The sequence below is a fragment of the Gadus macrocephalus genome, chromosome 21, assembly GCF_031168955.1.
Source record: "Gadus macrocephalus chromosome 21, ASM3116895v1".
In the NCBI taxonomy this organism is placed as follows: domain Eukaryota; kingdom Metazoa; phylum Chordata; class Actinopteri; order Gadiformes; family Gadidae; genus Gadus; species Gadus macrocephalus.
This window is the reverse complement of record NC_082402.1, coordinates 13661317-13677930: the sequence shown is the minus strand read 5'-3', so window position 1 is coordinate 13677930 and position 16614 is coordinate 13661317. Positions and strand designations below refer to the sequence as shown.

The following is a 16614-nucleotide window of genomic DNA, read 5'->3' as shown; positions in this document are numbered from 1 at the left end:
TGCTGTACACCCCATATGACAAGGAGAGATCATCTTGGTGTATAATCATGTATCTTCAGAGCTATAGAATTATATCATATATTTATGCATTAACTTTTTAAAATGTAGATAGATGGCAAGATGTAGCAAACAAACATTATTTTTTATTACTTCCCTGAAAACTAGGAAAATACTTTGGACTTTTACTTTTGGAAATGAGACCGGAAGTCATCCTTTACTGCGGACGCTTGCGGTAGTGGGAGCTCGCTGGGGAGAACCTCAGCCATATTCCGCTGCCTGCCGAGCCACACCGGCAACCGATGTGGAAGCCATCAAAAAGGGCCACATTTCCAGGAATACATGCACGTTCAGATTTAGTGTGGATGTACTCCTCCGATTCCACGACGTGACGACACGTTGTGGAAATGCTCCCGAGCTGATAAGAAGAGGAACGGACGGTCGCCGAGCAGCCCAGTAGAGACTCGACGGCGGACTCGCCTGACATCCCGTATTCCCTAAACGGAAAGTACAGATTTACCGGGATTAAAGCAAATGTTAGATTCCTAAAGCCTCGAGGCTGGATAACTCCGAACGGCGGCTACACAGAAACCCGACTACTAGGCGGATTCAGAGGCGCTCGACATCATGCCGGGATTATGATTTAAGGTGAACACCAGCTAGCCGTGCTGCTAGCCTTTATAGCAAGTTGGGAGTCGGATCCCGAGCCGACCTCCACAACTAGTTGAGGCAGCGTTCAGGGAAAAAAGGGGCTGGGTTCTTGACATTCTCCGGTCCCTGAGTCGGGAAGGGGTTTCGCTGCGCGAAGAAGGGAGTGGTTGTCAGCCGAGACAAGTGAGAAATTGCCCGAAAATGTCAGCCAAGGTGCGCCTGAAGAAGCTGGAGCAGCTGCTCCTGGACGGACCTCGGCACAACGGGACGTGTCTGAGCGTGGAGACCCTCCTGGACGTCCTCGTCTGCCTCTACAACGAGTGCTGCAACTCGCCCCTCAAGAGGGAGAAACACGTGACGGACTTTCTGGACTGGGGTAAGTTGTTGGCCTTAAATGGCTGATAAGCAGCCATGGCGTTAATACTCCCAAACCCCGGGATGGTGGTGTTATCCTGTGCCCAAAGCCTTGTGTCTACAGCCAGATACATAAGATGCTTGTGCGCACGGAAGCCGCAGCAAACACACAGATTAACCCCATGTCCACTAGTCTAGAGATTATACCTCTTGTAATACATATCTGCTATTCGGATCAGGCCGCTATGGGCCATAAAAGTCGATCCCATCGTAATTGTGTCACGGCGTCCTACTTCCGGTTCCCGGATGACTACACTGCCCTGACCAACACAGCTCGGGAAGGAGGATGTGCTGTGGGAGTGTTGGCAGCGCATGTTTACTAGCTGATGGTCGGTGTAGAATACTATGGTAGTCTAGAGAACATAATCTCTCGTTCTGGGCACCCAAATGGACATAGAAAAGAGAGGGACTGCACGGTTATTTACCTATTGACCCAGCCCAGCTTGTCATTTTAAACTGGCTGGGTGATTCTGCAGTTAGACAGGTGAAACCACCAGGTTGGTAACATCAGTCAAACAGGTACGGTCAGGTAGCTCTACTGTAGTACAGGTACGAGCACCGGGTATCTACAGCAGGTGCACCAGGTGACCTCGGTAGGACAGGTGAGACCACCAGGTCTGTAACCACAGTTGTACAGGTGAGGTAAGGTTACTCTAATGTAGGACAGGTATGAGCACCAGTTAACTACAGAAGGACAGGTATGAGCACCAGTTGGCTACAAAAGGACGAGAATGAGCACCAGTTAACCACAGAAGGACAGGTATAAGCACCAGTTAGCTACAGAAGGACAAGAATGAACACCGGTTAACTTGAGTAGAACAGGTGGAACTACAGTAGGACAGGTGACCCTACTCTAGCACAGGTACGACCAGGTTACTCTCCGGTAGAGTAACCTGGTTTACCTGGCCCAGTATTGCTTGCTGGGTTGGCGAGGGACTGGTTAAAACCCTCTTCTGACTAATTGTGTCGCATCTATATTCCAACTATAAACCATAAGAAACATGTTTCCCCTGGATGGTGTGTGTCACGGCACCACAATAGGCCTATCCTAATTCCTGGGGTGGGGGTAGGAGATGCTGGTTCGAAAATCCTGTCCATTTACTCAGTCCATTTATAGACGCAGTTATCAAGCTCAGCTCTGAAACCATCTGGGTGGCTCCACCACAGATTATGTAGGCTATGGTCAGATGAATATAGGCTTGCCTTAGTAGCCTAGCACAAAGAGATTATTAATCCACAGTGTATGACACAGCCTTGGCTGCGCTGGATCTAGGGGCTGAGAATTACATGGCTAGGAGTGACCTTTAGAATCTTGTTTTCTGCATTATGTTAATGCTACATAGTCACTCTGGACCTGTGTAGTCAAAATATTGAATGTTAATGTCACCATTGTCCCCTATGTGTTGTGTACTGGAAACCTAATGGTAACTTCCACTCACCCCCTTCGGAGCTGCCATTAAGGCTGTTGTTAAATCATTAAGCAGGAGCTTACAGCCAAAGTAACTTGCAGTGATATTTTTTTGTCTGCATGCCATTAATGAGCAGGTAGGGTTGAGCCATATTGCTCAAAGCATGCCTGCAGGTCGACTGAGCAAATTTGCTTAATGGCATACCTCAATTATTGCACTAAATACAAGAAATGAAGTCACTTCAAGATGACGCAGGCCTAATGTTTGGTAACGGTTGTACAATTATAGCTTTGCAGCTGAGCCTGACAGAAATCCCATGTGAAATAGTTTGTTTACATTTGGTATTGTCATTGAGATTGATTCATCATTGTTGCTGTGCGAAATCAAATTAGAAATGGGAAGAGTTGCTACTTATAGACCCTGATAAACTACTCTTTCTCTGTTTAAAACATTTATTAAAAGTTATTCTTCCTGGTTCGTGCATTACACACACAACAACCTTCAGATGTGGGAGTTCATTCAACCCAACCACAGAGAGTTGTTGTCCTGCTCGCTCGACTCGTAGAACATGGCATTAACACTGGCCCGGTTGGGGGTTGGATTCCCACTAGGGCCGCCCAGAATGACAACACATGCACTCACATTATGAAACGCCCACCAATTGTGGCTTTTTTATTATTATGATGTAGCTTTTAAATATAATCTTTCATGAGACGATTTTGTCCGACGCGATTAACTAAGCACAATCAAAGCTTCCAAAAACAATTGGGAGTAACTACATCAAATTCTAAGTGCTCCGCCGCTATGTTTCTAGAAAAACAACTTGATAGAGTGCAGCCAGAGTAGTGACAGACTGCTGGTAAATATATCAGACCTCGGCTCCCTAATAGACTGAGAACAAAACGCAAAGGGAGAGGCACTCATTAATGACCCCATTACAGGAGCCCTGTTGTGGGAGGTTGCATACTGTCTGAAATTGAGTTTCGAAAACACAAACCATCTAATTCATCTATTGCCCTTATGAGAAACTTACAGTTAAAATGTATCTTGAAACATTATGCAAGCGTATTAAGGCTAAGCAGATGTGTTTTTACCATATTATGTCTAAAGTATTTCTGACTTGTATACTGAAACGACAACACCAGTCAATTCTGCCCCAGGTAGGACCTGGATGGCAACCAATGATTCTTTGACTCATCCCTCAGATATCCAATCAAGTTGGGGCATGTCAAAAATGTGCAACACCCACCAAAAACAGCTTGGTGGACTTGAAGTGAGACCTGGTCTGGTGTGTGTGTACATAATATGTAGAGACTTGAATATATATAGATAGATAGATAGATAGATAGATAGATAGATAGATAGATAGATAGATAGATAGATAGCAATTCTGCAATTCTGTCATGTTGTTGAAAGATGACTATATTCTTGCTTCTGGATTCACGGTTGGTTGATCATTGACAGTGGGTGTGGTGGCCCTCACCTCAATATATTTTATTTATTTAACCAAGCCTTATTTAGCTTTTATGTTCTCCTTCATGGGTAGGGCAGACACAGCTCTGTGTCTACCCAAGCCAGCGGCTGGGCCATGACTGCAGGCATTCACCAGTGCATGCAAAGCTGTGGAGGAGCTGACGTCTGGATGAGATGTGTTGGGGGGGGGGGGGGGGGGGGGGGGGGGGGGGGGGGGCAGGCACAGCCGGAAGTACATGATGTACTGTATACACGGATCACATGACACGACAGGCGGGCACAGAGCCTGTATTAGTGTGTCCCTCGAGGCCACGCCCTCTTGTGACACGGCAGGAGTCGAGGTCTGAGTGGAGCTAAAGTTAGCAATTTACCATTAGCAGCTTAAAAAGGGATATATGGTCAACTTGCCGCTTAGTGCACGAGTCCCAACGTGACGTAATCATCGGGGCTCTAGTGTGGGACTCTTGTATCTACATCAGGGCCTTTATTCTTCCCAGCACACTCTTGTACAGATCACGAAATCCCCAAATTAGGGCTGTGCTATGATGGCCTCTTTTTCTCCCTGTCTCATCCCCCGATCAAACATGGCTGATATCGTACATCGGAGCATTCCTACGCCTGAAGTCGAGAAACACATGCAGACACTGGGTCGGACAATAAATAGGGCCTAAAAAAAAAAAAGTTTGGTTCCTGTTGGTTGTCAGTTGAGGTCATGGGTAGGTAGGGAATTTATTTTATTTTTTTATTTTATTTTTTCCAGCGGCAGCGAATGATAGGTAGGTTGTTTTCATTTAAAAACGAGAAAATTCGCTCATCCTTGTACAGAATGAAGAGGTGCTGTACCAAAACGTAATTATAGTTTGCATCAAAAAAAATCTTTTATTTTTTTATTTTTTATTTTTTTATAAAGCTCATAAAATAATTTGGGTCGCACATAAATTGACAGGGTCGGTCGGAAACCGGAACCAAACATTTTTTTTTTTTAGGCCTAGGGTTCACCTCGCCCTGATAAACCAGTCACACATAGGACTTGGTGTGTCGGTCTGATGTTAGGGCACAGCACACTGAAAGCATGCGTGATTTACACCCTTTCATGCTATGTATACGTTGATACGGCAGATACATAGTCAAGTGATTCCCATCAGGTTTTGTACGACGGACCGGTCCACTAGTTTTATAAAATGTCCACAGACCGGTTAGGCGAGAAAGAGAAAGGCAGGCACAATGTGTTGGCAGCCCCAGGCCATTATTAAAGATGGATGTGTGTTATAATTATAATATTTTCACTATAATTTTTTAAGCATAATCTTTGAGTATTTTTAATATCAACAATCTTACATTTCTTCTAATATTTGCTTGGCTCAGTCAAAAATGATTGTCATACTATTTACTTGTAGTACATTTTCCAAAGCTTTGACAAAAGTCCCATGACTTGGATCATTAAATAACCTATAATGACTGTAAACCAAAGTCACATATTCAAGTAAACTCATTGAAATTGCCTAAGTTTTCCAATAACTTTTTTTCCTGTATTCTATTTAGCATTAAGCTATAACAATTTTAAACTCATGCCGACTTGCTTTCAATTTATTACTCAATAACATTGGGTACTTGTAACTTGTTGGCACAGAAATCTTAATGCAGATGGATCTGTATTCTATTCTTCCATTTATTTTTCTTTCAGAATTTTATGGAACCCTTTTATAAGATCAATTGAAACACAACATCCAAGTCAGTCTCAGTGTCTCGCTCTGTAAATAGCTCAGTGTCAACTTTATAATTCAAGCTTCATCAATGGTTTCACACAGTGACCAGAACGGCCCACAGTAGTAAAGAGGGTTGTGTTTGTGTTTGAATTCATTCTCTGTCGTCCACAGTGAAACCCTTCACCACCACCGTGAAGGAGATGCGGCTCCACCGTGACGACTTTGAGATGCTCAAGGTGATTGGTCGAGGAGCTTTCGGAGAGGTAAGAACCAGTAACGGGCCGAGCAATGTGATTGGTTGAATGCCACTGTTGGCACAGGCAATAGCCTCCCTGAGCTCTAGCTTATTAATGTTGTTGCCAAGGATCTAGTCTATTTTCTATCTCTGGCATAGTACTTGTGGATGTTACCACACATTATTTACTAGTTGGTAGTACAACGTGTAGAATTTACTAGCTTACGGTATTGGACATTTTGGTTTACGGTTAGGGTATGTAAAACACATTTTTGTTTACTATTAAAGGTATTCTTAACCTCCGCCTCTCCCTCTCTTCCGTCTCTATTCTTCCTGTCTACTATTCAGGAAGTGCAGCCAGATAACGCTTGGCCTGCATTTCCTGTTTACAATGGACAAGGCTTCCCAGTTTCATTACGCTGTGTCGGTTCTCAGAAACTAGTTCAGTCATGATTGGTTGTTGAGAGGAAATATGATGTAAATGACACCATTAAATACATAACCCAATCATATTCGGCTGTTAATTAAAGTAAGCCTATTGAAGCTAGCACCGAGTTGTGTTGGTAGGGGTGCTGACATACACTTAAAATAATCCAACCTCCTGCTTTATAATAGAAGACTGGGTTGTACTGTAAACTAGGCAGCTTGAAGCTCTTAATTTGGCACAGGTCTAGCTAGCTTGGCAGTAGGCTAAAGCTACCGTTATGGGCTAGCTTTGTCAGAGTTTTACATTAGGCTATGGACTAGTATTCTTAGCTCTGCCTTAGGGTGAATGCTAGCTAACACATAGCTCTACTAACGTCTTTGGGATAGCTTCCTCAGGCCTTTACATCACTCAAGTAGACTTAAGATAGGTTAGGTTTGGACTGGGAGAGGGTATTGAAAGGGATAGTGTAGAGTATTGAGGATTCACCAGGAGGAAACCACCTGTCAATAATTAAACCATGATGCTCTTTGATCTCACCTGTAAATCATTTACCTACTCCTACACCCCTCACACTTGGTTTAACCGCAACTCTGTTGTCTGACTTTAGCTAACTAACATGTTTATCCAGTCTTTAGCTAACTAACAATTATATACACCCAATTCTCAGCCGTCCTTTTAGCACGATTCCACTTGACCTGTGTGTGTGTGTGTGTGTGTGTGTGTGTGTGTGTGTGTGTGTGTGTGTGTGTGTGTGTGTGTGTGTGTGTGTGTGTGTGTGTGTGTGTGTGTGTGTGTGTGTGTGTGTGTGTGTGTGTGTGTGTGTGTGTGTGTGTCAAGCAGGTCAGGCTCAATGACTGTTCCTCTGTCCATAAAAGGAGAGCGAGACCAGAGAGGGGGGAGAGAGACCTGCCATATATAATGGCAAACAATGCTGCAAGTTAGCAGTGATGGTTTAAACAGCAACAGTGAGGAACCAGAGTGATATAAAGAGAGAGAGCTGCCCCTTTTATGTTCTTACACGCATGGAGAAGAGTGATAAAGTGTTCTAGTGATCAAGAGTGTAGTGGTGAGGATGAATTGTGGGGTGGAGAATGAGGTGATCTGTTGATTACGTTATGTTGACGAAGACTGCATTATGGCGATGAAGAGTGTACTAGTGAAGAAGAGTTTTATAGTAATGAAGGGTGTTGTGTGTGTGTGTGTGTGTGTGTGTGCAGTGGGATGGAGACGATTGTGTATTTTGACCAAGTGTTTTTTGTGGGGATTGAGAGTTGTTCCTCATGATGTATGTGTGTTCCAGGTTGCCGTGGTGAAGATGAAGGAGACTGAGAGGGTCTACGCCATGAAGATCCTCAACAAGTGGGAGATGCTGAAGAGAGCCGAGGTAACGCACACGCACAACTCACATGCACACGGGTGCACAAGCTGCCTGGTGCTGGTGCCCACACATCATGTTTGTAGTCCTCTCGGCCAGGTACCAACTGCACAAACCATCATAGCACAAACCATCGCTTTGTCCCAATGGTTACATTTCCTTGTTGAACAGACCTATGTTTAAATTGCCTTCCATATGAGGGTACAACACTATAACATGCATATGCTGAGTCAAGAGTCCTGGAATTGTAGCTATTAAATGTGGACCTGCTGTCAATGTTGTGTTGGCAAAAAATGTGTTTAAAATGGTATGCTTTTTTTCATTTTGGATGTTGATGATATCGGTGGTGGTTGGAGTGGTGGTGGTGATGCAGCTGGTGATGATGGAGGCCTTGTGTTGTCTTTTCAGACGGCTTGTTTCCGAGAGGAGCGTAACGTTCTGGTCAACGGAGACAGCCAATGGATCACGGCGCTTCACTACGCATTCCAGGACGACAACTACCTGGTCAGTACACAGATACTACTATTAGAACTACTGTAAATGCAACCAATGGAATACTAGGATATTCTTGAATTTCCTTAAACCTGCGACAATTACTGTAGTACAGGAATATAAAGATGTTGCCCGTAAACATAAACCAAACATCACTTGGTCTCAGGTATTTAGAAAAATGAGTGTCTAAGGAGTGACACAGTGACGTAGCAATTGTATTCAATCTCTTTAGCCTAAGGAAGTGTGTTTCTGTTTCTGTAGTATCTGGTGATGGACTACTACGTGGGCGGCGACCTTTTGACCCTGCTGAGTAAGTTTGAGGACCGTCTGCCGGAGGATATGGCTCGGTTCTACGTGGCCGAGATGGTCCTGGCCGTCCACTCCATCCACCAGCACAACTACGTTCACAGGTTTGAGTCCCACCTTTCTCACTTTATGCTCCACCTCACTACAAAGACAAACCGAAGTATCTGCGTCAACAGTGGAACTGAGAATAAAAGCTTTAAAGTGGTTTGACTGTCCAGTAGGGCTGGGTGATATACCGGTAATAAAATTTATACCGGTATATTTTTGAAAGAGATATGTAGTTGAGACAATATCGCCATACCGGTATATTATATATTATTTTGATGTTGCCTTGCCAGCGCTATTTTATAAGGCCGACCGCTGCTCTGTGAGCCTAAAAGCCATGTTCAGCTGCTCAATCCCGCCTCTTACATGTACGTAGTGTTCTCCCACCCACGTTACACGTCACAACAAGCTTTGAACAAAAACATGGCGGACACGGTGGTAGAGTACGGAACCCGCTAAGGGACATTGGGAAATAATAATGTTTTTAACGTTTCTCGTGAGCACGAGAAAGTATCTGGTGCTCACGAGAAAGTATCTGACATGATTTTAGCTTGTGTGTCCAGCCAATTGTGCGTGTCAATGAGGAATTTGATCCCTACAAAATAATCCCCAAATTTTTTTACCGTTGGCCCTTAAAATGCACATTGCCTTTTTCAAACTATGAATGGCTGTAAAGGCAAAACAACGTCAGTACAACATCAAAGTGCAGCACCTAGTGTTTCAATTTAGATATCTTGTTTTTTTTCAAAATACAAGAATAATAATGTAACTGGTTTACAATTAAGATGTCCATCTCTTTAAAAGTTTTGATTTTGAGATAAAAAAAAATACCAAGGCAGGCCGCTGTATCTGCATGGGGAAAACGCATCATCTGCCTTTTGGATTCAAAGATCAAACCATGAGACTTTGTGACAACATAAAACATAGATCCACAAGTTTGTTTTGTGTCATGCCAAAAATTGTGAGTTACTGCGGTTTGCTTTTGTAGGGCAGTGCACTAGCATAGCCTCCACATGGACAGGCACTTACGTAAGGCTCACTGCACTGGTAGCACTGGGGCTACAAGCCCTGGCGCTCCCAACCATCGACGTTAGGCGCACCTGTCATTGATGTCGTTTTTTATGTCGATACTTTTTTAGGGGGGTTAGCGCTACAGCTGTAGTGCTGGTTTAGATTGATTTGAATTAAGGATACTAAATAAATGGAATCCAGAAATCAAAATTGAACACTTAACATTTGCTGATACATTTGGCAAGTAGGCTGACTTGGGCTTTTTCTGACCTTAAAATTACAGACATCTTTAAATATTTAACTAAAGAACAGCTTCCATTTATGGAAATTATGTTTCCATAGTAAGCAAGAGTGCACATTGTAATTCTGAATATTTAAAGTATCAATAATACCCCCTTTAAAATGGTACATTCCCCCGGAAACACCCCTATAAATGTGCAATGGTAGGGCCAGCCCTCTCTCGCGTTGAGGAATAATGATGAAGAACCGGTAAATTCGCAAGCAGTTTCTGTCATTACTTCATTTTAACACATCTTATTTAATAGACGAATTAATAAATGATCCAACGCAGAAATTAATCTGAACACTGCACATCCTGAGTGCACTAATTAGCGAATGTACAAGGGAAGGACTTCGACATTAATAATGTTTTAAAAAAATTGCACCAGATGGGGAAATATTTCCGCTAGCACAAACACTCAAAATTGTATACTTTTAGGTTGCACAGATTCAATTTCAGGAGAATATGCGTCCAAAACGTTTGCAATTTCTATCCCTGTAATTTGCAACATGGTTTTGCATTGTAGTAAGGGGTTGCAGGACTGAACATAAACTGGAGGACTATTTGGGTGTGTCTCTTTCAACTTCCTGTTACAGCTTCCATACAGGAAGAGGCCTCTTCCTGGAGGGAATGTCCTCTGGGAAATGTAGTTTTGTTCTGGGCAGTTTTCCAGCTTCCTTCAACGATACCTCTCCTTAATATAATTACAGCAGTTTAATACTATACTTAATATTACGAGAAAGCATTAAGCTTTTCTTTATATACCTAGATATAACTAGAAGCTACTAACCCCCTCCTTAATTTAACTCCAAAAGATAAACCGTCATCCTTATATAACGACATCTATATAATTTATACTCTATGATGTTTAGTTCTATATATTGTATTCACTGTTTTCCAGGGACATCAAACCAGACAATGTCCTGTTGGATGTCAACGGCCACATCCGCCTTGCAGACTTTGGCTCCTGTCTCAAGATGATGAAGGACGGCACGGTAACACACACACACACAAAAACACACACATATGAAAACACGTACACAAGCGTCAACATCACAGTCCAAACAAAGTGACCCTGTTCTTTTCTGTCTCTCTCAACCATCATCATAGAACTACAACTGTAATGGCCGCTCTTTGCTTCCAGGTCCAGTCGTCAGTCGCCGTGGGGACTCCAGACTACATTTCCCCTGAGATCTTGCAAGCCATGGAGGACGGCATGGGGCGCTATGGTCCGGAGTGTGACTGGTGGTCCCTTGGGGTCTGCATGTACGAGATGCTGTACGGAGAGACCCCCTTCTACGCAGAGTCCCTGGTGGAGACCTACGGGAAGATCATGAACCATGAGGTGAGCCCCCTTGCTAATCGCGGTGCCTCGCGATTAGCAAGATTATCTGTTTACCAAGTCATACGCATATGAACACACATTACCCACAAGACTTCTTACCGTCCCCACTAACACTACATAATGCACCTTACTGTCTCACTAATACACCTTACTGTCTCCACTCATATACCATAACACACCTTACTGTCTCCACTCATACACCATAACACACCTTACTGTCTCCACTCATACACCATAACACACCTTACTGTCTCACTAATACACCTTACTGTCTCACTAATACACCATAACACACCTTACTGTCTCACTAATACACCTTACTGTCTCACTAATACACCATAACACACCTTACTGTCTCACTAATACACCTTACTGTCTCCACTCATACACCATAACACACCTTACTGTCTCCACTCATACACCATAACACACCTTACTGTCTCCACTCATACACCATAACACACCTTACTGTCTCACTAATACACCATAACACACCTTACTGTCTCACTAATACACCTTACTGTCTCACTAATACACCATAACACACCTTACTGTCTCACTAATACACCTTACTGTCTCACTAATACACCATAACACACCTTACTGTCTCACTAATACACCTTACTGTCTCCACTCATACACCATAACACACCTTACTGTCTCCACTCATACACCATAACACACCTTACTGTCTCCACTCATACACCATAACACACCTTACTGTCTCCACTCATACACCATAACACACCTTACTGTCTCCACTCATACACCATAACACACCTTACTGTCTCACTAATACACCATAACACACCTTACTGTCTCCACTCATACACCATAACACACCTTACTGTCTCCACTCATACACCATAACACACCTTACTGTCTCACTAATACACCATAACACACCTTACTGTCTCCACTCATACACCATAACACACCTTACTGTCTCACTAATACACCTTACTGTCTCACTAATACACCATAACACACCTTACTGTCTCACTAATACACCTTACTGTCTCACTAATACACCATAACACACCTTACTGTCTCACTAATACACCTTACTGTCTCCACTCATACACCATAACACACCTTACTGTCTCCACTCATACACCATAACACACCTTACTGTCTCCACTCATACACCATAACACACCTTACTGTCTCCACTCATACACCATAACACACCTTACTGTCTCACTAATACACCATAACACACCTTACTGTCTCCACTCATACACCATAACACACCTTACTGTCTCACTAATACACCTTACTGTCTCACTAATACACCATAACACACCTTACTGTCTCCACTCATACACCATAACACACCTTACTGTCTCCACTCATACACCATAACACACCTTACTGTCTCACTAATACACCATAACACACCTTACTGTCTCCACTCATGCACCATAACACACCTTACTCGAGCTAGGTCTCGTAGAGTGTAGGTTTCCAGGACAGTCTGCCTCTCCACGGAGCTCGTCCTAGTTGAGCTGCTATTTAAAAACTATTTTAATCTATGAAAAAAGCTCCCCCGGTGGTACAAGGCCCATTTTTTTTCTTTCTTCCTGTCACGTCATCTTTATTTATATAGCATGTGCATGCTACTTGCTACATATAGCGTTCTACATAGAGCCTGCTGCTTATAGCATAGCATAGCATGCTGTATGGTCAAACTACATGGCCAAGCTACAAATAGCATGCTACATTGGCAGGCTACATAATAGTTTTCTAGATAATTATGATGAAAAAATTTTACACATTCAAAATAGCCATATTTAGAGTACCACCTTAGTTACCTACCTTGTGCATGCCTTATTTCCCTACCATATTTTGTACATATTGTGTTTGAATTATATTTTGTGATATCACTTACACTTGGACTGGGCTGCACGAGATATGTGTTAGTTTGTAGCTAAAGTCCTTACTAAGTCCGTAGTGAGCATTAATTCATTTCAGACTGCCACTATACTTAATTCGATTGCAGCCCGAAACGCGCAAATATTGTTCTCACTGGTACCACCTTTAGTAATGCGTACCGTAAGTTGCTTCAGAGGTTAGACGTGAAGACCACCATGTTGTTACAATCAACAAGTTACGCTGTAAACCAGGAGGTGCATGAGAAGACCAGAGAAGAGTTTACTGTATGTTTGGTTGTACAATTATTTTAAATTTAGAATTGCTTTTTGCTTAAACAAAAATAATGAGTTAAAAAGGTAAACCATAACAGCATCCTTACAGGCTGGAAATACATGAATCAATTCAGTGTGCATTTATTATTATTTTTGTGAAAAATACAGCAGGCAACATGAGCGTCCTGCATACAGCCCGCTACACTGACGTGCTAGCATATATTTAGTCTTTCTCCATTCAGCATGCTACAGCGCCGTGAAGGTTGTGAGGGGGAGGGGATGTTCTGTCCATGCAGCGTGCCTCATCGGTGTGCCACATTCAGCAAGCTATATGGTTAGCATGGTAGTATGAGGTAGAGGACCGGCTGTGTACACGTATCAGCTACATGGGCATGATGGTTGAAGTATAAGGTTAGGAGGCCGTCCGCCTTGGGGTGTCCTCATCCGATCTCTGCTCTGACTGCCCCAATTTCCCCTCACTGTCTTCTACTTAACAGCGTTTGCCTGCCTGTATAAATATTAGTGCGGTCAGTTAAACGCGTTATTAACGGCGATAACGCAAACAGATTTTAACGGCGTTAATTAATAATCTTTGGCTCAAAACAAAGAAGCAGTAGCCTGACTGCTATGTTCAAGGCAGTATGTTTGTATGTTCATCGTTTAATTGCACTATAGGCTTTTTTTTTTGTATCGTCCTGTTTTGATCAGTATATGCCAATGTTGTTATCAATAAAAAAACATTTGCACAAGGCAAATGAAATCAAGGGATATTTAGCATAGAAAAAACATTTGCGATTAATCGTGATTGCTCGCGATTAATCGCGAGTTAACTATGACATTAATCGCAATTAAATATTTGAATCGCTTGACAGCACTAATACATATCCGTCAATATACGTGTTCCTGTCTCTGTGTGTATGTGTTTTTGTGTCTGCACATGTTTGTATGTTTCCTCAGAATCCTAACGTCTCCGTCTGTGTTTTCAGGAGCGTTTCCAGTTCCCCTCCAGTGTGTCGGACGTCTCGGAAGACGCCAAGGACCTCATCCAGAAGCTCCTCTGCTCCCGGGACCGCCGCCTGGGCCTCAACGGCATCTCCGACTTCAAGAACCACCCGTTCTTCAAGGGCATCGACTGGGAGCACATCCGCTCCATGGAGGCGCCCTACATCCCCGACGTCTCCTCCCCCTCCGACACGTCCAACTTCGACGTGGACGACGACGTGCTCAAGAACCCTGTAAGTCCACGTCCAAGGAGACAGTAGACCCAGGAGACACTAGACCCAGGAGAGACTAGACCCAGGAGAGACTAGACCAGGGGGAGACTAGACCAGGGAGAGACTAGACCAAGGAGACAGTAGACCCAGGAGACAGTAGACCCAGGAGACAGTAGACCCAGGAGACAGTAGACCCAGGAGACAGTAGACCCAGGAGACAGTAGACCCAGGAGACAGTAGACCCAGGGAGACACTAGACCAGGGAGACACTAGACCAGGGAGACACTAGACCAGGGAGACACTAGACCAGGGAGACACTAGACCAGGGAGACACTAGACCAGGGAGACACTAGACCAGGGAGACACTAGACCAGGGAGACACTAGACCAGGGAGACACTAGACCAGGGAGACACTAGACCAGGGAGACACTAGACCAGGGAGACACTAGACCAGGGGGAGACTAGACCAGGGGGAGACTAGACCAGGGAGACACTAGACCAGGGGGAGACTAGACCAAGGAGACAGTAGACCAAGGAGACAGTAGACCCAGGAGACAGTAGACCCAGGAGACAGTAGACCCAGGAGACAGTAGACCCAGGAGACAGTAGACCCAGGAGACAGTAGACCCAGGGAGACACTAGACCAGGGAGACACTAGACCAGGGAGACACTAGACCAGGGAGACACTAGACCAGGGAGACACTAGACCAGGGAGACACTAGACCAGGGAGACACTAGACCAGGGAGACACTAGACCAGGGAGACACTAGACCAGGGAGACACTAGACCAGGGGGAGACAGTAGACCCAGGAGACAGTAGACCCAGGAGACAGTAGACCCAGGGGGACCCTAGACCCAGGGAGACACTAGACCAGGGAGACACTAGACCAGGGAGACACTAGACCAGGGGGAGACTAAACCAAGGAGACACTAGACCCGGGAGACACTAGACCGGGGAGAGACTAGACCGGGGAGAGACTAGACCGGGGAGAGACTAGGCAGGGGAGAGACTAGGCAGGGGAGAGACTAGGCAGGGGAGAGACTAGGCAGGGGAGGGAGGAGGCAGGGGAAACACACTGGACCAAGTAGATGCTAGTCACGCTGGGACAATAGGTTGTTACGTTATTCTTACTTGCTTGTATTTACTGTGTGTGTGTGTGTGTGTGTGTGTGTGTGTGTGTGTTGTGTTTCCAGGAAATCGCCCCCCCTACGTCTCACACGGGCTTCACCGGTCAGCACTTGCCCTTCGTAGGCTTCACCTACACCACAGAGAGCTGCTTCTCCGACGGGGGCAGCGCCGGCCTCGGAGGGAGGGAGGCCGGAGGGGTGAGAGTGGGGGAGGCGGGGGGGGAGGCGGGGCAGGACGTGGAGGTCTTTGAGAAGAGGATCCGTCGACTGGAGCAGGAGAAACTGGAGCTGAACCGCAAACTACAAGGTGAGCAACGAAAGAGACACACTCATAGAGGGAAGGCGAGCTCAGCCACGATGGTGCACGAACACACAGCTGCACAAACATACAAACATGTGAAAACACGCATATATGCAAAAACACGCATGCACCGATACACAAACACTGAGAAACCTACAGACTGACATGCACGCACACGCATATTCATGTGCATTCCAGTTAGCACATTGTGTTTTCTATGGTAGACATAATATCCACCCATATTATATCTACTAAATGGTGTGTGTGTGTGTGTAGAGTCCACACTGGCCCTGCAGGCCCCTGGTGGGGGCAGCGGGGGGACTCTGAGCCGAGACAAGGAGATGAAGAAGCTCAACGAGGAGATTGAGAGGCTGAAGAAGAAGCTGACGGGTGCGTAGAACGTACCTAACTGTCATACTGAGGGTCAGGACACTGACTTATACCAGCTTCAATTTCTCTGAGGTTTCGAATGTTGAGAATTTAATATATAATAATATTAATATTACTTTTCCCATCGTTAGAGATGTAGTACAATATGTCGATATCTTAATTTTTCGACAGTAAAATACCATTTGAGGACAATAAACAATGATGGAGAATGTTTGGACATTCACGGTGGTCTCTCCATCACGCCTCTGAACACATCTGAAGTCTGTCA

The 16614-nt window shown here is 44.5% G+C and overlaps 1 protein-coding gene across 3 annotated transcripts in view; it reads left to right on the top strand.

Moving 5' to 3' along the window:
- The first annotated feature begins 217 nt into the window (after nucleotides 1-217).
- cdc42bpb (CDC42 binding protein kinase beta (DMPK-like)) overlaps nucleotides 218-16614 on the top strand; it is a 40109-nt gene continuing 23712 nt past the window's right edge. For 2 of the 3 annotated variants that reach the window (XM_060042038.1, XM_060042037.1), the window contains exons 1-10: nucleotides 219-1024; nucleotides 5822-5913; nucleotides 7613-7696; nucleotides 8096-8191; nucleotides 8441-8589; nucleotides 10723-10816; nucleotides 10966-11166; nucleotides 14300-14548; nucleotides 15722-15962; nucleotides 16233-16346. In XM_060042038.1, coding sequence (XP_059898021.1) covers nucleotides 850-1024; nucleotides 5822-5913; nucleotides 7613-7696; nucleotides 8096-8191; nucleotides 8441-8589; nucleotides 10723-10816; nucleotides 10966-11166; nucleotides 14300-14548; nucleotides 15722-15962; nucleotides 16233-16346 — 1495 coding nt within the window. In that variant the 5' untranslated portion in view covers nucleotides 219-849. Of the gene's footprint in view, nucleotides 1025-5821; nucleotides 5914-7612; nucleotides 7697-8095; nucleotides 8192-8440; nucleotides 8590-10722; nucleotides 10817-10965; nucleotides 11167-14299; nucleotides 14549-15721; nucleotides 15963-16232; nucleotides 16347-16614 lie in introns of all 3 variants that reach the window. The other variant, XM_060042039.1, reaches the window with a different exon arrangement.